This window comes from Micromys minutus (assembly GCF_963924665.1).
Source record: "Micromys minutus genome assembly, chromosome: 8".
NCBI classification, from domain to species: domain Eukaryota; kingdom Metazoa; phylum Chordata; class Mammalia; order Rodentia; family Muridae; genus Micromys; species Micromys minutus.
In genome coordinates this window covers 34,518-61,133 of record NC_137977.1, presented here as the reverse complement: position 1 = coordinate 61,133, position 26,616 = coordinate 34,518, and the positions used below count along the sequence as shown (strand labels likewise).

The 26,616-nt window shown below is 37.7% G+C and overlaps 1 protein-coding gene across 2 annotated transcripts in view; it reads left to right on the top strand.

Annotated features, from left to right (window-relative positions):
* The window catches only part of ESCO1 (establishment of sister chromatid cohesion N-acetyltransferase 1), a 37,711-nt gene extending 12,509 nt beyond the window's left edge, over nucleotides 1-25,202 (top strand). Inside the window, exons 4-11 of one of the 2 annotated variants that reach the window (XM_080920306.1) lie at nucleotides 3,670-3,775; nucleotides 5,692-5,755; nucleotides 8,691-8,805; nucleotides 10,500-10,631; nucleotides 15,235-15,324; nucleotides 17,707-17,850; nucleotides 19,826-20,013; nucleotides 24,281-25,202. In XM_080920306.1, the coding sequence (XP_080776432.1) occupies nucleotides 3,670-3,775; nucleotides 5,692-5,755; nucleotides 8,691-8,805; nucleotides 10,500-10,631; nucleotides 15,235-15,324; nucleotides 17,707-17,850; nucleotides 19,826-20,013; nucleotides 24,281-24,428 (987 nt within the window). In that variant the 3' untranslated portion in view covers nucleotides 24,429-25,202. Of the gene's footprint in view, nucleotides 1-3,669; nucleotides 3,776-5,691; nucleotides 5,756-8,690; nucleotides 8,806-10,499; nucleotides 10,632-14,565; nucleotides 14,688-15,234; nucleotides 15,325-17,706; nucleotides 17,851-19,825; nucleotides 20,014-24,280 lie in introns of those variants that run through there. The other variant, XM_080920307.1, reaches the window with a different exon arrangement.
* Nucleotides 25,203-26,616: the final 1,414 nt, after the last annotated feature.

Here is a 26,616-nt window from a genome sequence, read left to right as displayed (position 1 = left end):
AAAACAAAGTGAACTTAAAGAGAGCTTTTAGATTGGATTTTTTGTATGAATGAGGATGAAAGCTGAAGTTAAGATGGTTTCAAATGTACAGTAGATAGTGGCAGCAGTTAGAAGTGAGCGGTGGACAGTGTCGTGAGCAGGTTGTTCAGCTGGGAGCATAGCTTCATGGTGGCTGCTTGCCTAGCATGTAATATACTGGGTCTAGTTCCAGATCCAGTGGCGGAAAATGTAGCTTTTTGGAGAGGTGTGGCTTTTATTTTGGGTTGTCTCTAAGTGCAATGGTTGAGTGTATCTTCTAACTCCTGCTGCATAGATGCTTTTCAGAGCTCAAGAGGTGGTTAATGAGAAAGGCAAGAAACCAAATGTATTCCTTTGGACTAAACTGTTCCATCCACAAGGAGTGTTTATACAATACCAGTCTTAGTGACAGTATTGAGTGTGTGCAAATCTTTATTGTAAGAGTGTTAACATTTATGTGTGTTGAGATTCTTATTTATTCAGAATTTAATAGCAGTAAGTTAGTGGAGTTCAATATCTACTACTCAGATTTGGGAAGATGATAATAATAAAATAACTACTTCAGATATTCTAAGGTAAAGCGAACGGAGTCTGGGGGCAGAGCCCTGGAATCCCAGCTTCCTGGAAAGCAAGGCAGGGGGATGGATTTGTTCCAGGCCTCTCTAGTTAAATGTGCTTCCTGACCGCTTCTGATTCTATGTACGCATGTATGAAGAATATTTAGCTTTGTGTGTATTTTGAGTTTTATATAAATAGTATTTTGTATTTAGGTACAACTTCTTAAATTTTGTTTTGTGCAGTCAGCATTTGATTTCATGAGTATTAGTAGCTGCAAAAGAATTTATCATTTTGTTTTTTTCTTTAATAATAACTTTTAGATTATATTGTTTTACTTAAACGTGAGCAGTTTACTGTGTCATAATGTGACTAGGAAAAGTGGTAGTCACCGTTTCATTTCAGCATATGCCTCCTTACCTGCTGCAGCAGGGTTCTGTGTGGAGTCTGTGCTGCAGCACTCAGAGATTTCCGTACCTGGCTAGACATTAAGGAAGAAGGAGGAGTGGTTTAACTTCCCTTATAGTTTTTGTTGTTTTGGGTTTTTTTGTTTTTGTTTTTGTTTTTTTGAAACAGGCTTTCTTTGTGTAGTCTTGGCTGTCCTTGCAACTCACTCTGTAGACCAGCCTGGTCTCAAATTCAAGAGATCCACCTGTCTCTGCCTCCCAAGTGCTGGGATTAAAGGTATGTGTCACCACAGCATGGCCCTCTAGTACTTTTTGTTTAATGAGTATTGCCTTTGTAATATGCTAAGGAGAGAATCATAAATCTCAGTCACAATCTATATTATAAATTATAAGAAAAGTGACTTAAATGATTGAGTGACAACCTAAAGTAAGGATGGATGGCTTCAGAGGTCATCCAGATTTAGGGTTGTGATACAAGTCAGTGTTGAAGTGTAGGATAGCATGCTCAAGGACATAGGTTCAGTTCTTAGTACTGAATAAAAATTCAGACTGATTTATATTTATGGAGTAAGGGGATGTAAACAAACTTTAAATTATTCAGATCTGAAATTTTCTTTAAAACAAAACAGAAAACAAGAGTCTCACTGTGTAGCCCCAGTAGGCCTGGAACTTACTTTGTAGATCAGGCTGGCCTTGAACTCATGGAGATCTATTTGCCTCTGCCTCGAGTACTAGGATTAAAGGTATGTGCACCGTATCCAGCTCTTCCATTTTTAATTATTTATTTTGTTTTATTCTCATTGGTGTTTTGCCTTCATGTGTCTGGGCGAGGGTATTGGATCTTCTGGAACTGGAGTTACGGACAGTTTGAGTGGCCATGTGGGTGCTGGGAATTGAACTCAGGTTTTTTGGAAGAGCAACCAGTGCTTTTAATCACTGAACTATCTCTCCAGCCCTTCTTCCATTTTTAATAGATTTACTTTTATTTATGTGTATGTGTCTTTGTAGTGAGTGTGTGTGCAGGTGCCTGTGAGGTATAAAGAGGGAATGAGAGTCCCATGAGCTGGAGTCAGTTGTGAGCCACTGGACATGGGTTGTACGAAATACACTCAGATTCTCTGGGAGAGCAGCAAGTACTCTAAAACTGCTGAATTATCTCTTTACCCCTCCCATCATTTTAATGTGCATATATGCATGCTTGCATATATGTAGGCATGTGGAAGTCTGTAGTTGATGTTGAAAATTATCCTGAGTCATTCTTCTACTTTATTCAATAAGGAAAGGTCTCAGTCAAATCCAGAGTGTGCCTATTCATTTGGCTTCACTAACCAGATTGTTCTGGGGAATCTTCTTCCTGTCTCTGCCTTCTGGGAGGTTAGAATTATAGGGACACTGCCATATCCCTATGGCATTTAAGAAGCTATGGTAATCTAAACTTGGTATTCGTATTTCCTCAACAAAGACTTTTAATTACAGACATTTCCTCAGTTTCATATAAGGATTTTAAAGCTCAATTATCTTAAATCAGCGTACTAACATTAGTAGAGAGAAAAATCACTAATAATGTGATTGCTCTCATTAAGTATTTTTCAGTATAATTAACTTGGGAGAGAAGCGTGAGGTAGACTTGACACGGGGTCCTGCCATGTAGCCCACACCAGTCTTAAACTCAGAATGTTATTGCTTTTAGCCTTCTGGGTGTGTGCTAGGATTGTAGCCAGGTGACACCACACTTGTTTCTTGCTTTGACTTTTATTTAAAAAATAACATGTTTTAAAGTAGTGTTATGGGCTGGAGAGCCAAGCAGCTAAGAATGCATACTGCTTTTGGAGAAGAACTGAGCTTGGTTTCTAGATCCACATCCAGATGCTCACAACAGGCAGCTTGACGGGAATCTGACATCTTTTTCTGCACTCCATTGGCTCTGACACTCAATGTGAACACTCCTAAAACACACACACACACACACACACACACACACACACACACACAGAGTAGTGTTACATGTTCATCATAACAATTACAGAGATACAGAGTTGATTCTATATTCTTGTTACTAAAGGACTATCTGCTTTGATAAAGTTATGAATGGAAGGTTTTTGGTAGTAAAAAGATAATTTTGTTTTAAAAAATATTTATTGATGAGTAAACTGATTAGAATAGAAAGTGAGAAATATTTGAGAAAGTAGATGGTGGTGGTAAAAAACAGGTAAATTAATTTTAATGTGTTTTACTTTGTTACCTAAAATTACTGACATTTTAACACATTTGTGTGGGTGTGTACAGTTCAGACATGAACTTTGAAGAAAAACATAGAGCTAGATGACTGGAAGATGCTTAAATCTTTAAAATTTTGTTTTGGAGCTTTGAGATAGAGCATCACTATGTAGCCCTTGCTGCCCTAGAATCCCCTGTGTAGACCAGGATGGCCTTGAACTAACAGAGCTGCAGATCTCTCTGCCTCCTGAGTGCTGGGATTAAAGATGCAGTGAGTTGTTTTAAATTTATCATGGGGTTAATGGTAACTGATGCTAAGAGGGGGTAACGTGGCAGGGTCATGGATGTGGACTTAGTATGTATGTGAGGATTACTCCAATGACTTAACATTTTTAGCAGGCACAGTTTGCTGAAAATGATGAGGGTAAGTTCCAGAGGTTGACTTAAGATTGTTGAAATTCTATGTGTTCAGAATTTCAGCATATGTTCAGCGTCTGAAGTGGAGACTAGTCCATTAGAAAACACTGCTGCTGTTTCAACTCTTCTCAGTCAAGCTAAGATTGACAAAAAAGTTCCAGGTAATATGAAATTTTTATTTGATTTTACAGTGGTCAGTGCCATATTTGCTACTGTTAGAGAACATTTTCATGGGGGAACAGGCTTGTTGACCATTGCTATATTTTTAAAAGTAGGTTTCTTTTACTTTAATTTCTGTATCGCTTTGCATCACATGTATGTGTATGTACTGGAAGAGGACAGCAGATTCCTTCAACTAGACCTTGCAGTGAGTGCTGGGAACTGAACTTGTATCTTCTGCAAGAACATCAAGTGCTTTTTAGCCAGTGAGTCATCACTAACCCTTACTATGGTTTTAAATTTATGGCTATCATTAATTCTTTCAGGAGAATTGCTTCTACTTACTGGTTTGTGGCAGTACCTAAATACTGTCTTTGGCCTGCCTACTGCCTACCACAAATTCTTTGGTTTCTATAGGTCCTATTTTGATATTCTCTAGAGAAGTGCTCTTTAAATTGCTTAAGCTGGAGATATTCCTCTGACTTTTTATCTGTTGTTTGTACTTTTCCATTGTGGGTTTTTCCCTTTAACACTCAGTACTCAGTGAGTCTGTCTTTGAATTAAAACTGAACTCTGTTTCAAGTCTTCAGCCTACACTGTTGAAAAGTTTTACTTTTAATACCTCATTATTTTTAGTATTTGATGAGCTGTTGGATGGGAATTGCTCATCTGTGCTCACTATGCTAACATGAAGCAACAGAGGATCTGGAACTCTAAAGTCTCTAATCTCCTCGAAAGGAAAAGTTACAGTTGAAGTAGAGTGCTGTGGTCTGGGACTCTTAGCTGTTACTGAGCCTGCAGTTTACTCAAGTAGGGGAGGGATGAGTGTAATACAGTCATGGGGAATGCACTTATGTAAAAATAAAGTACCTTTATTGAATATTTAATTACATAATATAGTTAAGATTCTGAAACACATTTTAAACAAAATGTTTTTATTTCCATAGAGTTTAGTCATGTAGACATTGAACAGTTTCTTAGTAATTGTTAATGATTTGTGACATTCCGAGATAAGCCGAATCTACTGGATCTCGTTACTGTTCCTTAGTCTGAGTGTATGTCACACACAACTTCCTGCTGCTTTGAAAGGTCATTTCTAAAAGGGAGGTTCTCATTTTATTAGATGTTTTATTTTAAAATTTCAGTTAAATTTTGGGATTATAGTTATACCATTTCTTCTTTTTCCTTTCTCCAGTCCTCCTATATGCCCCTCCATGTTCCCTTTCATGTTCATTGCCTCTTTTATTAAAATAAAGTAACTTCTTGGGGCTAGAGGGGATGTCTCATTGTTTAAGAACACTTGCAGAAAACCTAGGTTTGGTTCCCAGCAACCACATGGCGGCTTACACCATCTGTCCGTAACTCTAGCTCAAGGGGTCTAACAACTTCTCCTAAGCATACACACACACACATGTGTATATACACACACATGTGTGTGTGTGTCCAGGCACTCATAAACACATACAAAATCTAAAAGAAACTTTAGTGTACTTAATTAAATGCTTAATTAAAAATGCTTTTTGGCCAGGTGTCAGGATGCATGCCTTTAATCCCAGCACTTGAGAAGCAGAGGTGTGTGAATCTGAGTTCCAGGCCAGTCAGGGAGGGGTGGAAGAGAGAGACTGTGTGTGGTTTCTTCCAGTAGGATGAGGGTTATAGAATGTTAAGAGAATGCACTGGGGAGATAGCTTAGCAGTGAAGAGCAAGAGCACCTAGAGGACTCAGGTTCAATTCCCAGCACCTGTCTAGTGGCTTACAGCTTATCTGTAACTCTAGTCCCATGGGATCTGCTGTCTTTTTCTGGCCTTGAAGACATAGGTGTACATGTAGGCATGAAGTGCACATTCATTCATGTAAAAATAAATTACTATTTTCAAACGTTTTTACTACACAATCCATGTGCTTTATTAAATGACAGGTTCAGCTCCTAATCAGCAGCATACTGTACTCAGTACTGAAGCGTCTACCAACAGAAGCAACAGGTAAGGTATCACTTTAATTTAGGGCATTATACTTGAGAGACTTACTATAAAATGTTAATGTGGTAATCTTCATTTACTCACTTCGTTATTGTTGTTATTTAATGTTTTCTTTCTTTCTTTCTTTCCTTCCTTCCTTCCTTCCTTCCTTCCTTCCTTCCTTCCTTCCTTTCTTCCTTTCTTTCTTTCTTTTTTTGAGACAGGGTTTCTCTGTGTAGCCCTGACTGACTTGGAACTTGTCTGTAGACCAGACTGGCCTCAATTTAGGGATCTACCTTCCTCTGCCTTGCTAGTGCTGGGATTAGAGGTGGGATCACCACTGCCCTTGAACTTTTTCTATACCTATTTATGTAGTAGCTTTTTTTCTTTTCTTTTCTTTTGTCTGTAAAGGTAATGTGCTCTGAGTGTATTTGTCTCACTTCCTACCACATCTAAATTCTACATTTGGATTTTTGTAGGCATAAATGTTTTGCAACCTATTTTTAATAAGGGTCAACCTCTCCTAGCTCACCACCCAGCAGAGGTAGTGGAAGAGAAAAGTTATTAGGATATGGGGGAAGTGGACCTGTTCAGCAATAGTTCTTTGGTGGCAAGCTTGATCTTCTTGGACAGAAGTTCAGTCCCATAGCAAACACCAAATATGATTCAGTAGCTGCAGACCAGTCCTCAGGCACGAACAGCAGCTACAGTTCAGTCTTTCCATAAGCAGACACTAAGTAGCTGTAGTTCAATCCTGAAGAAACTTCCAGGCTCACCAAGCAGCCAAAGGCAAGACTGTAGAGGCAGCTGCCACAGGAATCTCATGAGTAGTTCTTGGGTGAGTTTCTCTCAATGGCAGCCTTACCACAAGTTGAGTTCAATAACTCTATGTAAGGAAAGCCAATACATGTATGTCTTTAGCAAAGAATAGTGAGATGGAGCAGACTGAAGCCCGGGGCTCATCTCCCGTTGTCTGTGGAGTCATATTTCTACTCCTTCATCATGGGACCTTTCACATGTTTGCTATATCAAAACACCCTTTAAGCTGTGTTCCCCAACAAAACATCATTTGACATAATTAAGTTTCCAATGAACTAGAAGTTTCCACTTTAGGATTTCCTCAGAGTTTTCTTGATCTCTTCAGCAGCTGTCTACTTAATGAACACTGTGTTTATTTGATTATTCAGTGAAGACACAATGTCTTTGCCCACTTGGGATAAAGTCCTACTTGTCAGATGTAGTCTTCATTTTCTCATTTCTTTTCACATTTTTTTCTGATTCATGTTGCTGGCATTAGTGTTTAAGAAAGCTGTTTTTTTCTGTACTTCTTGAAATACTAGGTATTATAAATATGTTAAGTGTTTTAAGTAAATAAGGTCTCTCTTTGTGCCATTTAGGTAAGTAAATCTGACCATCAAATAGTCTTTAGGACAAACTGAAGCAATAAAACCTTGCAGTTTTGTTTATTGATAATTAGGAGCTTTCTTTTCTTTGCTTAAAAAATTTTAATTGACATAATAATACAAACTCATGAGATACACTGGTCTTTCGGTGTAGCTATCTAACATGTAATAATTGGATAAGAGTAACTGGCACAGTGATCACCTCAGACACATGTCATTTCTTTGTGTCGGAAACACTGACATTCCTTTCATAGCTATGTTGAACTACAGAGTTGTCTGCTGCTCTATGCATATTAGAAGTTGTTTCTCTGTTTCGGTTGTAGCTGTCTACCTATCAATTATTCTGTCTTTACCAGTCTTCCCTTTTCACTTCCTAGCTTTGGCAACTACTATTTCTATGAGGTTAACTTTTTTAGCTTCCATATGTGAGACCATAAAATGTTTTGCTTTTCTACCCCGATAAGTTTCATGTAACATCATAATCCCCAGGCGACCCACTTGCTCACTCTTGCTCTCTGTCTCTCTTGCTCTCTCTCTCTCTTTCTCTCTGTCTTTGTCTCTGTCTCTCTCTCTCTCTCTCTCTCTCTGTCTCTCTTTCTTTCTGTTTCACACATCTTTGATGAAAAAACAAAAACCACTGCTCTGTGTGCCATTAGAGGAGATCTGGGTCACACATGTCATAACTGTTTAATGGATTGCATCACCACAGATACAGACAGTCACTGAATGCCAGAATGGCTGCTAGCAAGGTTATTTCTCGGTCCCTATGTCACCAACCAGCATTTTAGGATCCTGTGTCTGGACCCTGCAGTGTGCCCTCCAGCACATCCACCTCAATCAGCACATGGTACATCTCGGCTCAAAAACATTCTATCATACTCATAGTCCTCAGCTGGTTCTTTGAGTACCCGGGGCAGGTTTCATGTGTTTGCTGCCTGTACAAGTGTTGCCCACCTCACTTTGGGGATCATTGCTGCCACAGAGTCAGGGTTAATGCAGACCTCTGGGGCCTGCTGGACATTGAAAAGCCACAGAAGCCTATATCTGCACATCATAGTCAGTGGTGTTTATATACCACATTGTTTATAACCCACTGATAAGGTATTAAGTTGATTCTATGTTTGTCTAGTTTGTTTAATTTTTATAATTTCCTATTGTTGTTTTTCAGGACAGGGTTTCTCTGTTTAGCATTGGCCGTCCTAGACTTGGTCTGCAGACTGAGCTGGCCTCAGATTCACAGAGATCTGACTGCCTCTGCCTTCCAAGTATTGAGATTAAAGGCATATGTCACCACCACCTGGCTATAATTTCCTTTTTAAATTTGATACTGGCATTGAATCTAGCCTAAGGCCTTGTGTATGTACACTTGTCACTGATTGAATACACAAAATCTCATCTTGATTTTTAAGAGCTTATCTTTTTCCTCCATGATTGAAATTTGTTGTATAGAAAATGTGTTCTTGTCTTCAACTATTTGACATTATATGGATGTATAGTATCTAATTCTTCCCTTCCTCCCTCCCTTCCTTCCTTCTGGCCTTCCTTTATTTTTAAAGGGATATACCACCAAATTATTCTCAGCTGAAGTGTAATTCTCATTTGGAGATAACAATTCCAAAGTCCTTGAAACTGAAAGACTCAGAGAAAGTGGATGAAAAACAGCTGGTTATAGTAAGTATACAAGTTACCTATTGTTTAACTATTGTTGTAAATGAATTATTTACTCAAAAGTTCTTAAAATACAAATTAAGAGGACTGGAGAGATGGTTTAGTGGTTAAGAGCTGTGACTGCTCTTACAGAGAGGACCTGGTTTCAGTGCCCAGCACCCACATGGCAGCTAACAACTTTAACTCCAAGATCTAGCACCCCCACACAGATACACATGCAGACAAACACCAATGTGTGTGTGTGTGTGTGTGTGTGTGTGTGTGTGTGTATATATATATATATATATATATATATACAACAAACAAAATAAATTGGTTTTGGTGATCTTCCTGGTATTACTGTAGTCTCGATAATATTTTAGTTTCCTTGTTTCTAGTTTTAGTCATAACAATTATAATCTTCTTTACATCTGTTTTACCCATTTTTTCCCCTCAGATTAGTTGCTTGATCGCTACCTTTTCCCAGAAGTTTATTTAAATATTAAAATGATGTGGAAGTTAGTACGAATGACAGTGTTTGTGTGTCATGTTTATTACACTCCTGGCTGTCCATTGACAAATGAGTGTGTAATCACAACGGTTAGTTATCAGCCTTACACTTGATGCATAGGTTTACTTATGTGGAGGTCGAAGAAAGCAGAAAGGTGACTTTGGGAGAGTCCCACAGGGGAGAGTGACAAGATGCTAGTTTAAACAGTGTGAATCTAGACAGACACTACCAAACTGTATTTAAATATGCTTAAGATAATTATTTTATGTATATTTGTTAGACAGTAGATAAATTAAAAAATGACAGGCATGGTGGCATACACCTGAATTGCAGCACTCAGGAAACAGAGGTAGGCAGATTTCTGAGACATTAAGGCTAGTCAGGTCTACTTTATGAGTCAGGCCAGCAGTGAGGTTTTAGGTTTGTCAGCTAGGTATACATAGTGAGAACCTGTTTCAAAAAGAAAAAACACTACTTGAAAGTTCAAGTTTCAGGTAACATTTTGCTGATAGTTTGAATTCTTTAGAATGAATTTCCCTTTAATTTTATGCAGTCTTGTACTTATGGTTGATTTCTGTATATTATTTAACTCTAGTTGTATATAATACACTAGTGATGTTGCTAAGATTCTTTTCTGAAACTTACAGTAGCTGCTTCAGTTCAAATTGCAAATTGCAGAACAGAAGATAAGTTTATTTATGCCTTTAAAATTGTGTGTGTGTGAGTGTGTGTGTAAGCATGTACACACCTGTGCCATGGAAGTCAGAAGACCTCTGGTGGGAAGTGGTTCTCTTCTTCCTCCATGTTAGTCCTGCAATACATCATTTTTCTGTAGTTTGTAACTATTTTAAGTATGAAGTATATTAGTTCTTCTGCAAGTTATTATTATTTGGCACCTTTTGACAAAGTATTTACAAGTACTTATTAATTTATTGTTAGAGAGAGAGAGAGAGAGAGAGAGAGAGAGAGAGAGAGAGAGAGAGAGAGAGAGAACACAAGTGTGCACACATATTACTGTATTCATGTAGAGGACAGAGCTCAGCTTTACTGCACTCAGATTTTAAACTTCAGTATCTTTGTGTCATAAATTTAAATGTTGCTCATAACTTAAGTAGTTCTCACTTTGTAGTCATAGTTTTTAAGACTGTATTTCAGAAAGAGTTATTTTGGTGGGGAAGAAAACTTTTTGTTTGTTTTTTATAAATAGGATGCAGGTCACAAAAGATTTGGAGCAGTGTCCTGTAATATCTGTGGAATGCTTTATACCGCTTCAAATCCAGAAGATGAAACCCAGCACCTGCTTTTCCACAACCAGTTTATAAGTGCTGTAAAGTATGTGGTAAGTAGACTTTGTGAACTAAAGCATATATGGCAGGAAATTAGGTTAGCTTTGTTCTTTCTTTTCTGTTTTCATTATGTGTATGGGTGTTTTCCCCACATGTATGTTTGTGCTCTCCGTGTGTGCATGGTGTGTTGTTCATGGTGGTCAGAACAGGGTGTCAGATCCTCTGGATATTGATGGGCTGCCGTGTGGGTGCTGGGAACTGAACCCAAGTCCTCTGCAAGAGTAGCCAGTGCTCTGAACCTTGGAGCCATCGCTCTAGCTCCCAGGTCATGTTCTTAATGAACTGAGCTGCCAGATTCAAGTCACTGTTTTTAGAGACTAATATATGTACAAAAGCACACATAGGTAGTGGCTTCCTTTAAAACAAAACCAAGTGTAAAAACCAAGGAATTTATCCTCCCAGGTTGATACTGTGTAATTTTAAATTTAGGTTATTTAACTTGTTTGTAGTATAGTTTTTAAAATGTTATAAAGTAAATATGGTTTAGTGTAAAATGTATTTTGGTACAAGATAAATTTTCTCAGAAAAGCATCTTAAGTATAACAGGTTTGTTTAATATTTGCCTCTGAAAAGAGCAAATATGTCAGCAGTTTTGATCCACTTTAGATATTAAATGGATAATTTAATATAATTGCTATTCACCTGTAACTGAAATGGAATCTTTTATTCATGTTACCTTCTGTACTGTACACTGACTTCCAGGATATCTGAACTGAGCTCATCAATTCATTTCATCAGGTACTTAGACACTGGGTCTTGATAGCCTCATCTAAATTCATGTACCTGGCTTTAATTGAATGGTTTCTGTTCATTGTTTCATGGTTGAACAGTTGATCACTGACCCAGTGTTACTGCTACCCAGGCTAGGTGAGGCCTTCTTCTTTCGTTCCCTACTTTGCTTATCCTTTGTATTTCTTATTTCATATATATTTCTACATACATTCCTTTCTACAGCCTCACTAAATAAATACGATGTGTGTAGATATAGGCTATATTTGATGATTTATTCTTTGCAGTTTAGGCTTTTCTAGTTTGAGTGTTAATGTTCTCACATCTGGAAAACAAAGTGGTGCTGTTGGGTAGCAAACCATGGAATGTTTAGGGCCAAAGTACACGAGCCTGATCCAAGTCCTTTGCCTTCAGTTTGAACTGTTTAATTGTCATGTTCACTTAGGGCTTTGGTTTTAGTTTACAGGGCATCTGTGGAGCACTGAGTGTCCCATAGCTCACTCTGCTGCCATGAGGTCCACCTGCCTCTGCCTTCCTAGTGATGGGACTAAAGCTGGTTAGCAGATGCCTGCCATTGATGAATTTTTATACTTGCATTGGGGTGTCTACCAATCAGTGTTTTGTTGATCAGATTTAAAAAAAAAAAAAACAAAAGAACTAATTTCTGGTCTTCAGATGTTTAAGCAATTAGAACAAGGAAAATGTAATCATTGGTTGTTAGTTGCTATTAGAAACCCAAACTAAGATGGAGCTGGTGACATACCACTTGGGAGGCAGAGGCAGGAGGATCTCTACAGCTCTAGGACAGTCATTGCTACACAGTGAAACCCTGTCCCAAAAGCAAAACAACAACAGAATCCAAACTAGTGTGCTAGGGGTGAAGTTCCATTGTGAAGCATTTACTTAGCTTGCTATCAGCTCTAGTTTCAAACTTCAGCATAGATAGATGAGGGGTTTCATGAGAAATATAAATTAGAAGTATAAAATGTGGCAGATCTGTGGGAGCCAGAGACAGGCAGATCTACAAGTTTGAGACTACCTTGGTCTACATAGCAAGACATTATTTCAAAACAAAAACAAAAACAAAAACAAAAAAGAAAGAAAGAAAGAAAAAAGAAAATGTTTTATAGCATCCAAATGTCTAGATTACTAAAATTTAGGTTTTGGGAAGTACTTCCTGGTCACTAGAGTCTGCTTACAGGGGCAAGTGAGAAGTATAGATGTGTTACATTAGAACCATGTATTTACAAACATGGGGTTGCTATCTCTAAATACACAGCTTTCACTCACCTCTGTCTCATTTTCAACCAGTAGACAAATTTCAGCACTTAAACATTCTCTAAGAGTCAAGGTATTAGTGAGACTGGCAAAGTAGTCACTGCATTGAGTTACATAAGTGTTTTGAGTTAACGTGTGATTGTTTTATTTTTGTGCATGATTGTATCTATTGTTGAACTTTGGGAATGTCTCATTGGTTAGCTGAGTAGTACGTTGGTTTTATTTGTACAGACCAGTAGGGAGAGAGAACGGATGCTCCTGAGTTACCTCGTGACTGTTCTGTGCTGTCTGACGACAGCCATCTTCTAGACTGTTTAGGACAGGAAACACATTCAGAGTTACTATTTCTGTTAGTTCCCAAGAATCCAAACTTAGGGCTGGAGAAATGGCTCAAAGGCTAGGAGCACTTGTTCTTTCAGAGGAACCAAGCTTTGTTCCAGAACCCACACGGTAGCTCACAATCATCCATTAACTACCTTTCTGGCAATCTAACATGCTTTTCTGACTTCTTAGGGCAGCAGGCACTCACATGGTGTGAGCCAAAAACACCTACACACATGAAATAAATATAAATATTTAAGACAACAAAAATGTAAGCTTTTACTACAGAAGTTTGTACTGAGTATACCCTCATGACGACTAATAAAGTCTAAATGATAGTAGCTTTGTCTTTCTCAGTTCCTTGTTATGTACAGAGGCTCATTTTGTACAAGACAAAACAATTATATTTAAAGTAAAAGTCATCTAATGTGATGGTTTTCATAGACATACACACTTCTAACTATTTCACAAGAAAGTTTTGTATTAAAATGTTATTAAAACAAAATAATTTAATGTCTGGTATAATATAATTTTAACAGTTTTGCTATTTTTAAAGGCAGTTAATAAGAAGAATATTAACTATATTTAGGTAATTCAGTTCAGAAAGTATGTATTGTTTGAAATTATTTAAATCTGCAGTTCTTTACTGAACTTATAGTTTGATTTCCTCCTCCCATACTTTATGGTTTGATTTAAAGAACAAAAGCAATAACTTCCCATTCACACTGTAGAAAATGGATTGGTTTAAAAAATTTTCTAAGAAGTTATGTTAATGTAGATTCCTTTTTTAAAAGAAGTGTTATCTTTTATGCCTTTAAAATTGTTTAGTTATATTAAAATATGTATGAGATTCTGATTGAGCTTTTTATTATTCTGATTTCTTAATCTTTAAACAATTTAGATTTATTTATTTTACTTTATGTGTATGAATGTTTTGCTTGTATGTTTGTATGTATATGATATAGCTTCATGTTGGATCTCCAAGAACTTAGGTTACAGATGGTTGTGAGCTACCATGTGGGTTCTGGGAATCGAACCTGGGTCCTCTACAAGAGTACCAGGTGCTCTTAAATGCTGAGCCATCTCTCCAGCCTGACTTCTTAATCTTGATAATTTTTCCTTCCCTAATTCACTTTAGTCACTTTAATTTTACTTGTCCTTGAAAACTTATTTTTTAAGCAGATTTTTAATTTTAGATTTTATGATCTTATGTATTCTGACCTTTGTTCCTAGAAATTTTTGTCTTCAACTCCGATCCTGCTCCTTTTCCATCAAACCCCCCAAAACAAAAACAAAACAAAAAAACTTAACAAAACCAGTTTGTATCCTTTCAGCCTTGCCATAGTATATCAAAAAATTAGCCGTTCTTTTCTTTATATTGAGCTTTTATATTTTTTAGAGGTGATGCTAGAAGAGAATTTTTCCCTAAATAGAATACAATTTGCTTTTTAAAAGGCCTTTTTCCATACATTGCTTGGGTAAGACTTGGGCTCACTCCTGTAATCATCTTGAACTTCACAGTTCCTAGTTCTAACCTCTGGTTCAGTCCCATCTTACCAGATTTAAGTGGCTTTTGTTTTGTTTGTTTTTTTCATGCAGGTTCTGCTCATTAATCACCACGAGTGTGGATCTGAAGAAGAGTTTATTACCTCTCTTTTTTTGAGTATGTTTAACTTCAGATACACACAACGTAGCCTCCTTCCCTATTAGATTCTTAGAAGGTAGTTATGTTTTTTATAGTCTCCTTCTTGTGGCTTTGATAGTTGTGGACAATAAGAGTAAAAGCTGTTCCTCTCAGAGTGGGCTCTGCATGTAAATCAGTTCACCTGAAACCTCCTGGAGGTCTTTGGCATGCCAGACATAAATACGAGTGTTTATTTGTGGAGGTAACCATGTTGCAACAAAATCTAAGAGCTGAACTCTTTTATCCAGAATCTGGGAGAGTTACCCATTCACGTCTGGGAATCACTGACTTTAAGGGGCTTGATTTTTTTTTTTTTTCTTTTTTTTGGTGTGTCATTTTCAGAATTTGCTAAGATGGGAAATGATAAATTAGAAATTTTGTGGTATGGCGTATTTGTGAATGAGAACTAGAAATTTGTTTAATTTGTTGTAGTTTAACAAAACATAATTTATCATGCCTTTTTAGCTAAGTATTATTAAACCTGTATTTTTCATGTTTGCTACTCTTAGACAAGTGGATGTACTTTTTGTCTTGTGCATGAATGAATAAAGTATGATATATAAGAGCCATTCTTTTATATCTAGGGCTGGAAAAAAGAAAGAATTCTAGCTGAATATCCTGATGGTAGGATAATAATGGTCCTTCCTGAAGACCCAAAGTATGCCCTGAAAAAGGTAACTTTTCAGTGAAATTTCATACAAAATTTAGACTGTGGTTAAGAGGATAATACATTGCAGGTTTTGCACATTAAATATCAATTCTGAAAACATGAAGTATTTAAAGAAGGTAATCTACCCAAAGAAAAAAATGAATATAATTAATTTGAAATGAAGTGAAAAATTATGCTAAACCTTACGATATATAAAATAAATGAAGTAGATTGAATATTCCTTATGGACAATGTGAGTGATTACACGGAAGGCATAATTATGTCTTCAGTAGTTCATAGAATTTACTTTATTGAGAAATAAGTGAGATAATGAACCATGACACTGTTTGTCTCACAGAATATTTTGAAAGGGACCATGGCATAAACTTGTATGCAAGCCTCTTTTTTTTTTTTTTTTTAAAAGATCTATCTATTTTATGTATGAGTACAGTGTCACTGTCTTCAGACACACCAGAAGAGGCATCAGATCCATTACAGATGGTTGTGAGACATCATGCAGTTGCTGGGAATTGAACTCAGGACCTCTGGAAGAGCAGTCAGTGCTCTAACCACTGAACCATCTCTCCAGCCCATCAAGCCTCTTGAGTTTAATGACCACTAATGAAAAAAGAAAAATAATGTGGATTACATTTACAAATAATACACTTAATAAGTCTTTCTTGTCTTTTAGATTACTTTTTCATGAAAGACTCTTAATGTGGTTATGAGTTTATTTATCTAAAAACCTAGTTACGCTCTAGTATTTGTCTAAAATGTCTAGAACCACAAGGTAAATAATTTATTTGCTATATTTTATTTAGGTTTACAGTTGGACATTTTTAAATTTAGGACTATGTCACTTGAAAAGGGGGCTAAGAAAACACCTATTATTTGAAAATATATCTAACATCTTAATTGATAAAAGAATTATATTCTGTGGCTCTTTATGTCTTTAGATTACTTATCTAGTAAAACAGTTACAGACACCAGATTGGCCCCTAAACATACATCGAATGTCGTAAAGCACGTTCAGCTTTTCTTCTGTTTCAAACATTTGCCTTTGCATAAAGGTCAGTGCTTGAGGAGTCACTAAGTGAGTAGTAGGACTCAAGTACAGAGAATAGCCAACTGTCGTTCAGAAACGCACAGTAGGAACTTTGCTACAGTACCTTTGCATGACAGTTAGACTTTGCTTACTAAGAATTGTCTCATAACTATTAATTTATTTAATTAAGCTTCTTAGGGAAAGCCCACAATTGATTATATTACTAGTTGATAACCCATAATAGGCTTAAAATTAAAATAGAAGGAACTGTAAACAGTCTATCTCTGGGAACCACTCGGGACACTTTGACAGGCTATCAGAGACGATGAGGGTGAATCTTCATCACTAAGGGATGCGCTTTGTTATGTGTGCAACAGAAATGAGAGTATTGGACAACCCTAGGGGTTATTTGTATTTTAGGGTTAGTGATGGGAATGGTTATTCGATGGAACATTTGTGTCCCCATTCTGTCCCCTTGACCCTCAAGACAGGGTCTCACTATGTAGCCTGGTGGGCCTGGAGCAAGCTGTTTAGACCAGGCTGGCCTTAGACTGACAGAAAGCTGCCTGCCTCTGCTTTGCAGACACTGGGATTAAAGGGATGTGCCACCATTTTTTTTTTTTTTTGTGCCTACAAGAGCTTGAGCTTGGAAGAAGCAGTTTGATGCCATGTTGAAGGTTCAAACCTCTGCTCCCTATGATTTTCCACGTGCTTAATGTTTGCCATGATCATGTCACATTTGAATTTGTTTCTTCCATATACAAAATGAACTATAATACTCAAAGGGATATTGGATTAAAATGGGCTCAGTTTCTTGATTTGTCTCACTTTTATATGCTTGCTAGCTAGTAAACATGAATTTCTTTCCTGTCCCATTAATTTTACTGTAGAGAGTTCTAAGGCTTGGAAGGAAGAATGGCTTGCTAGCTAAGATTCCAGCGTGTCCTGACCATTGCAGACACTTGGTGTTGCTACAGAGGCAGCGTTAATGTTCTTACCTGTTTAGTGCTGATGTTTTCACCTCCCCATGCTGCTTTCTATACTGCTAGGTTTGACAAAACCATTCCCCTTTATTGTCAAGTTGCTTCTGCTAAAAATCAGTACATATATCTAAAATAGCTCTTCAAGCTGGGTATGGTGGTATATATGCCTGTGATTTAACACTGAGGAAGCTACGGCAGAAGAATTGCCTCTAGTTCAGGGCCAGCCTGGGCTACATATGGAGCAGCAGACCAGCAAGGAGGTACATAACAAGACAACAAGATTCTATCTCAAAACCAAAAACCACCTACAACAAGAAGCTCTTTGCCTGGGTACAATGTCTTCTTTGTTTTAAAAAATGTATGTTTCTTTACTTGGCAGGTTGATGAAATTAGAGAGATGGTTGACAACGATCTGGGTTTCCAGCAGGCTCCACTGATGTGCTACTCCAGAACTAAAACACTTCTCTTCATTTCTAATGACAGGAAAGTAGTTGGCTGCCTAATTGCAGAACATATCCAGTGGGTAAGTGACTTCTAAAGAGTGTTCATACGTAGTTTGATATCTAAATTAACTTATTACTATGTGATCTTAAATAGTTTAAGATACATTTTAGATAAGGATATAAATTTAAAAATTAGATATAAAACTGCACTATAGTAGAGTTGCATCTTGTGTAGGAATTAATTTTCCTGTTTTTTTGAGACTTAGTTTGACTATGTAATACAGCTTGGCTTATAATTCACTATGTAGCTCAGGCTGTCCTCAAACTTGGAATCCTCCGGAGTGCTGGGATTATAGGTGTACACCACCATACCCAGGTGGGAATTAATCCTCCCTCCCTCCCTCCCTCCCTCCCCCTCTCCTTTTCTTCCTTCCTCCTTCCCTCCACCCTCTTTTCAAAAAATTTTTTTTGAAGATAGGGTCTCTATAGGTAGCCTTAGCTGTTCCAGAACTCACCATGTAGACCAGGCTGGCCTTGGACTCATAGAGATCCTCCTGCCTCTGCATCCCTGGTGCTGAGACTAACAGCATGTGTTACCATGCTGTCTTAGAGATTTATTGCTGTGAACAGACACCACGACCAAGGTAACTCTTATAAAGGACAACACTTAATTGTGGCTGGCTTACATGTTCAGAGGTTCAGTCCATTATCATCAAGGCAGGAGCACGGCAGCATCCACGCAGGCGTGGGCAGGAGGAGCTGAGCGTTCTACATCTTATTCCTAAGGCAAACAGGAAAAGACTGGCTCCCATGTGGCTAGGAAGAGGGTCTCAAAGCCTACCCCCACACCAACACACTTCCTCCAACAAAGCCACACGTACTCCAATAAGGACACACCTCCTAATAATGCTCCTCTGTAGGCCAAGCTTATTCAGACCATCACATGTGTGGCTGCTCTTGTAAATACAGTTCATTATAATCCTGCCACGTTCATTTGTTTTCATACTGTTTCATAGCTGCTCTCATACTATAAAGGCAGAGAGAGCAGCTGTGGAGGTGCCTGAAAGAGTGACTGTTTATGTGTCTGTAGAAAGTTTGTCATTCCTAAATAGGTCCATTTTTTAGTTACACTCTAAGTGAGCAGTTGGTTTATGTTTAGGAGGCAAATTACATAAAAAGCAAATAGCAGTCAGTGATGTGTTCACGTAGTGAGTTTTACATAGCATTGAAGATCAACTTAGAGAACAGAAGTTTCGAGTGAGCCAGACCTGCAGTTGGTCTCAATTCAGCCGGGTTCGTGCTCATATATTCAGTTGTACTTTGTAACAGTTACTGCTGCATTGACATCTTCACATTCATAACTGTCCACAAATGTATACTTTATCATAATAGTTTCAAAAGTTGTTTTTCTTCATGTATGTCTGTATATCATGTGCATACCTGGTGCTCCTGTAGGCCAGAAGAGGCCATAACTCTCTTGGAACTGAAGTCACAGATGGTTGTGAGCTGCCACGTGGGTGCTGGGGTTCTCTGGAAGAGCAGGTGGGGCTCAGATCTGCTAAGCAGTCTCTCAGCCTCAGCATGGGTCAGTCCCAGTTTTGTTTTCTAATTTAAGTTTTGTGCTTTGTCCTCCTGGAAGACTCATCATGTTCTTTTGACAGCTCTATTGGCACAGTAATGTGTACTTCCGTTTACAGTTACTTATTGAGGTCAGAATATTTTGGAAGGGGCTTTCTTCATTTCCCCTTTTCCACACTCTCAGTTCTCATGTCGTGGTGAGCTCAGGAGTTGTACAGAACAGGAACAATCACTGTGACTGTGAGCTCTGATCATGGACTTTTTTTTACCTAGAATCCAGACAGCAGCCATTGTTGCCTTCTCTTTTAATGACAAAATGCTCTTTTGCTTAATGTGCTTAATTAGATGGTCAGATAACTAGTTAAGCCAGAGTAGGAATAGACCAGATCAGGAAGCGGTCAGACAGAGCTTATTCATCAGCAAGACCTATACTAGACAACTGCCACCTTTGTATCTTCTCATTTTTGACATTTATAGGGCTATCGAGTTATAGAAGAGAAACTTCCACTTATCAGGTCAGAAGAAGAAAAAGTTCGATTTGAAAGGCAAAAGGCCTGGTGCTGCTCAACACTGCCAGAGCCTGCAATATGTGGGATCAGTCGGATATGGGTGTTCAGCATGATGCGGCGGAGGAAGATAGCTTCTCGCATGATCGAATGCCTAAGGTAGCGTATGGAATTCTTCAGGTCATCTGCAGTGGTTTAGCCTTTCAACATAAGGATTGATATTTAATTGTAACGGTGTAACTTTTATTTGTATTAATTGTAAATTTTGTATAAGTATACTTGGTCTGTATATCCTTTTGGAATAACTTGAAGAGGAAAAAAGTTTGATAATAGATGAAACATTATTAAACCTCTTTGATTTTACTTATAACTGTAAAATTAGTCCAATATAACAGACATATTTTAACTTATGTTTACTACTGGAGATTTTTTAACAGAACCAGAGAAATATGGATAGTGTTTGGGAAATGAGCTTTCAGAGAAAATTGTCTTGTTATTTTTGAGCCAGTGACGTGGCTCTGCAGGTAAAGGTACTGACAGAAAAAGCCTGGTGACCTGAGTTTAATCCCCAAAACCACAAAAGGTAGGAGACAACCAACTCCAGAGTCGTGTGACCTCCATATACACACTCTACCGTGAGCACATCTCATACACGTTTTTAAAAGTATACTCTTTTCCACGTCATTTCTCTATTATTATTTGGAATCAGACTTTTTGTTCTTCCAATAAAGTCCCTTAGATAAAAGATAAATTGAAGAAGGTTAAAATTAATTATCTGTAAGAGATTTTGGGGGCAAAGTGGTAGAGCACTGTTAGGTTCAATGTAGTGCTTAAATATTGTCTTAGGTCAGTTTATTTTATTGTTTATTTATGGAACATCAGCTGTTTTCTATGGGAATATGTTTGGAATCATTTATTACTGTTATAGGTGGGAGCCTAAGGATTCAAGGACTGCATATAAGGATTCCTTACTATGTATATGTTAATGATAACAGCTTAGAACTGTTCTTTACGAAGCCTGGGAAACAATCTAACTAAGTAAACACAGTCCTAAGGGCCTGAGTGTTTATTGTCCATCTTTTAAATCTTGCAGCAAGCTGTACAGGCTGTTGTTGTTTATAAACACTTCTGAAACAACAGCATTATAATTACTGCAGTGATCATGAGTGAGCTTCCTGTTAAAGCCTCTGCCTTTTCACTTCCTAGTCCTCCTTACACAGTTCTTCTAGTGCACCATATTCTGAAGGTGTCACCAGCGGGCTTGAGAGTTCAACCTTAAATCATCTATTTGTCATTCAGAGGGTTTTAGTATATTCAGAGCATATAAGTTATCGCGTTGCCTAATTTTGGAGCATTCCTACTCCCCACCCTCTCTATCCCAAACCCAACTCACCCAGTGATTCATTTTCTCACATCTCTAGCTGCTGGTGGCCACAGTCTAATCTCTGTATGAATGTATTCTACTCAGAACATTTCATTTAAATGGAACTCTATAGTATCTTACCTTTGTGAATGATTTCTTTCATATAACATAACTTTCAAGCTTTACTAGTGTGGTAGCATTTACCAGTTTGCTGGTGTTTGTGTGTTTGTGTGTACATGAATATATGTTTGTTTGTGCATGCACATATCTGTGGAGACCAGAGGACAATCTCAGGTGTTATCCATCTTGTTTTTTTTGAGACAGGATCTCTCACTGGCCTAGAACTCACCAAAAAGGCAAGGTTGAATAGCCAGTGAGTGTCAGAGTGCCTGACTCCACTGTGTAGTGCTAGGACCAAAAGAATATGACCCCTCACACCTGGCTTCTTAAAATGTGGATTCTGGTAACTGAACTAAGGTCTTGTTCTTGTACATTACCAACAAAGCTATCTTCCCAACCCTATTTTAAAAACATTTTTAGAAAATGCTTTTTTTATGATTGCCAAATAGTAAAATGATTTGTTCTTTCACCAGCCGTGCATTTGATGTAGTTCTGGTTATTGGCCATCACGAATAGTATGGCTGTGACGGACACAAGTGTTCATATGAACATATATTATTTTGAGAAGCGTATACTTATGTGTACAACTTTGGGGACCTTGTAGTACTAAGGAGTTTCATATTTTGAGGACCTTCCAAACTTTTTTTACAGTGCCTGCACCATTTCTACAATCCCACCAGCAATATATGAGGGTTCCAAGTTCTTCATTTTTAGAACAAAACCTGTTGAGAGGCAGTGGATGTTTCAACAAAGTTCTTTTTGTATAAGCATGAGGACCTAAGTTCAGATTTCTAGCACCTATATAAAAGCAGGATGCAGTGCTAGGGGTCAGTAAAATGTGGATCCCAGGAGCTCTTGGCTAGCCATTTTAGGCCAACCAGCAGCTCCAGGTTTACTGAGAGACTACATCTGAAAAATAAGATGGAGACTGAGCATGGGGCACAGACCTTTATTACCAGCACTGGAAGCAGAGGCAGCTGAATCTGTTAGTTTAAGGCTAACCTGTTCTACATAGTGAGTTTCAGTGCAACCATAGCTACCCAGTGTGAGACCCTGTCACAACAATAGTAAAAGTGAAGGTTGGGGCTGGAGTGAGAGTTCACAGGTTAAGAGTGTACACACACCTGTGTATCCTCTTCTCTGTCTCTTTTTTTCCTCTATGACACATAAAGAAAAGAACCTATTCAAACTTGTGTCAGTTTTTAAATTGGCTTATTTACATTTTTTTTTTTTTGTTGAGTTGCAATCATTTATTATGGATACAAGTCTCTTCATATATATCATTTATGGTATCATTTATGGGTATTTTCCACCATTTTGTGTTTTTTTTTTTTTTTTTTTTTTTTTTGGATAATGTATAAAGGACCACAGTAAAGCCCGGGCAGGCCTTAAAGGGCTTTTTTTTTTTTTTTTTTTTTAAAATCAGGTGTCACTGTCTTACTGAGTATCCCTATCTGTCCTGGAACTGCTGTGTAGATCAGGTTGACCTTGAACTCACAGAGATCTGTCTGCCTTCCATGTGCCAGGATTAAAGACCTAACTAAGCCTTTGACCTCAGCTATGATCTTAAACTCTTGATTCTTTCCTCACGTTGCAGATACTAGGATGACAACCACGCCTGGGTGTGCCCTTTGACCACACACACATGATGAGATCTTCATGCTCTCTTCTTTTGTCTGTCTTGTCACATTTTAAAAGCCATTGTCTAATGTATGGCCCCAAAGATTTATGTCTATCCTAAGAGTTCCTAGTTTAGTTTTTATGCTGAGGCTTTGGCTCTGTTGGTTTTATGGTTGACTGAGACGTGATAACCACACAGATAAGCTTTTGTCTCTCCATTCCTTGTAAGAATAGTTGTTGGCCTGGGCTTGTGTCTGCTCCATTGTCTGTGCACCTGAGCTTCTGTCACTGTCACACGTCTGGGGGGCTGTAGTTTTATGTGGCATATTTGGAAATAGTCCTTCAGCTTTATTCTTTTTTCTTAAAAAAAGTTTCTTAGTATTCTTTATTTTTTTGTCCAAGGAAGACAGCTATGGGTCAGTGTGTGCAGTAATAATGTCACTGATTTTTAAGCATGGGGCATCTCTTTTTTAAAAATACTTTTTAAAAGATTTATTCATCTTTTAAAAATGTGAGCACACTGTAGCTGTCCTCAGACACACCAGAAGAGGGCATCAGGTCCATGACAGATGGTTGTGAGCCACCATGTGGGTGCTGGGAATTGAATTCAGGACCTCTGGGAGAACAGCCAGTGCTCTTAACCGCTGAGCCAGGCGGGTGTATCTCTTTTTATTAGGTTTTATTTAGACAATATTTTATAGGTTTTAGCTTACAACTCTTTTGGTAATTATTCTAAGCATTGTGCTCAACTTGGTGTTACAAACTAATACAGTTCATTTCGGAATATCAGTTTGGATTGTAAACTCTTGAAATCATTTACTAAATCTTATAGTTTTGGTTGTGAGCCTAGCTGAGAGGTCTTTTGCTGAAGCCCTTAGGATTTCCTGTATACGAGATCACATCTTCTGCCAGAGAACGAGTTCTCCTGTTTGGTTAAGACGCTCATTTCTCTTCCTGTTTATGATGATCAGGACTGTCAGTGATGCTGCTGAAGGGAGAAAACACACTTCCCTTTTCCCCGATCTGAGACAGTTCAGTCTTTCACTGCAGTAACTGGATTGAGTGACAAGTTCTTCATTTCTCTTGTTGAGTACTTTATGACAAGATGTTGGGCAGATATTTTATAATTGTTGCTTTTATAAACATTCTAATACTTAAAACTGTAATATTTTAGATGAATACGTATTTTAGTTTTTAGAATAACAGCATTGCTTCAGTCTTGTCGAAATGAATTTGATTGGTTTTTCACTTTCAATGAACAAAGATTAATTTTTCAATCTTCTCTATTTTCCCCTACCCCTCCCTTTTTTTAATTTTAAATAGGAGTAACTTTATTTATGGCTCATATTTGAGTAAAGAAGAAATTGCATTTTCAGATCCCACTCCTGATGGAAAGCTGTTTGCAACACAGTACTGTGGCACTGGCCAGTTTCTGGTCTATAATTTTATCAATGGACAGAATACCACCTAACATAGAGTGTGCTGCCTGTGCCAGAAGACATCTTTGGAAGAGAAAGAATTGGTTGCTGACTTTATCCAGGAACTAGGGCCATTTTTTTACAAATGAACTCAGGACTGGCAACAACCATATGGTTGTTCCATTTTCATAAAATTGGAAACAATGCAGTAATAGCTTACTATTGTTTTGTTTTTTTAAATAAGATATTTTATTATCTTTTACAGAAATTTATGATTGTATTTTATCTATAGTTATTTAGACATGTTTACATGCAGCAGATAATTGTTCATAGTGGACTGAAAATTAATGCAAGGACTATGGTCTCAGTGATAAGTATATTTTGAAGTTCTTAATATGGAAATATACCAGTGTAGCTTGGTACTGTATTTTTTTATATTGACCTACCGATACCAGTTATAGGTTTAAAGATTGTATTTTCAAAGTGAAAACCAATGCTTTTGAATTACTATTCAAAGAGAGTACAGTATTACACACTTAAGAATTTGAAGTTACTAAAGTATACTCTAAGGAGTCCTGTGTGGAGCCATAAATAACCAGAGTCACAAAGAACCATAGAATAGTTGAATAGTAAATGTGGACGGCTTGGTATCTTCATTGTTACTCCTCAGAAATCCTGCACTGAGTATACGCCCTCATTACTGGACTTCATCTTGATACTTGTCTGTCCTTCATAGTGCCCTCTACTTTTAAAGGGTTATATGTTGAAAAACTGCTGTGGCCTTTTATGACCTGTATATTATGTAGAATAAAATAATAAAATACTTGATAGCTTTTTTAAAGTGATAAATGTATCTGATAACAATGTTGTGTTGAATGTTTATATCCTTTCAGGGAGTTTCTTGGGTTTGAGACAGAAATAAGATTAAAACACAGGCTTCTTAAAGGTATTTCTCACTAGCTTGCAAATTCTTTCTGAATATTTTAATACTAATTAATATTAATTAACTTTAAAAGAAAGAACCATAGCACAAGAATGAAGCACCGCTGTGGTTTCAGTTAGATCATCTTTATGGGCTGAAATGATCATATCACCACTGAAAATCTATTAAAATTTAGGGATTCACATATGATTAACAGTTGGGTGTACATTTTACTCCCCTCCCCCATAAGTTTGTTTTTTTTATTATTTATAGAGTGACATAACACTGTACCCTTGGGCTGGAGAGATGGCTCATTGGTTAAGAGCACTGTCTGCTCTTCCAGAGGTCCTGAGTTCAATTCCCAGCAACCACATGGTGGCTCACAGCCATCTGTAATGGGATCTGATGCCCTCTTCTGGTGTGTCTGAAGACAGCGACAGTGTACTCATACACATAAAATAAATCTAAAACAAAACACTGTACTCTTGACATGAGTAGAATGGTGAGGGCTATCACCCTGACCAGACTGTTGACATTACCAATTTCCTTGGAATTAAGACCGTTAACTTCATTAATGCAGGTCCCATTTCCATGTGAGCCTTAACACTACTTGGATTAGCAGGCCATGGTTGACAAAGACCTAAAGGGACAGTAGGATAAGTACTGATTGGTTGCATTAAATGTTGTTACTGGGAAGGGAAATTACAGATACTTTCCACATTAGTAGTAATAATGACAATAATAGTAATAACCCAACCTCAGTAATTTGACAGTCTGGGCATTTCTCTAAGAATAGTACCATTTGAGCATGTCAGACCCTGTGTTTAGTTTTGCATCTTGAAAACCCAATACAGTACAGTTTATTTCTTTTTAAAAAAAATTACTTATTTTTACATGTCCTAATGTTTTGCCTGCATGTGTGCTGGTGAGGGTACCGGGTCCTCTGGAAGCAGAGGCACAGACAGCTGTGAGCGGCCGTGTGGATGCTGGGAATTGAACCTGGTCCTCTGAAGAGCAGCCAGTGCTCCAACCACTGAGCCTTCTCTCCAGCCCAAAATAGGGTTTAAAAGAAGGACTATACAAGCAGCCTGTAAAAAATGTTGAAACACTGAACTCTAAACTCTTAATACAGGGATGAGGTGAAGAGATGGGTATACTCTGGAAAGACAAAGCATTCATTGGTATGTTTCTAACTACACTGTGCAGTATGGCAAAATGTCTGCCTCTCAGCAGACAAGTTGAAAGCTAAGAGTGAAAATCAGGATATGGATTGGGAGGATTTGATGGGGGAAGGGCAGGTTCAGTTTTGGTCAAAGTTT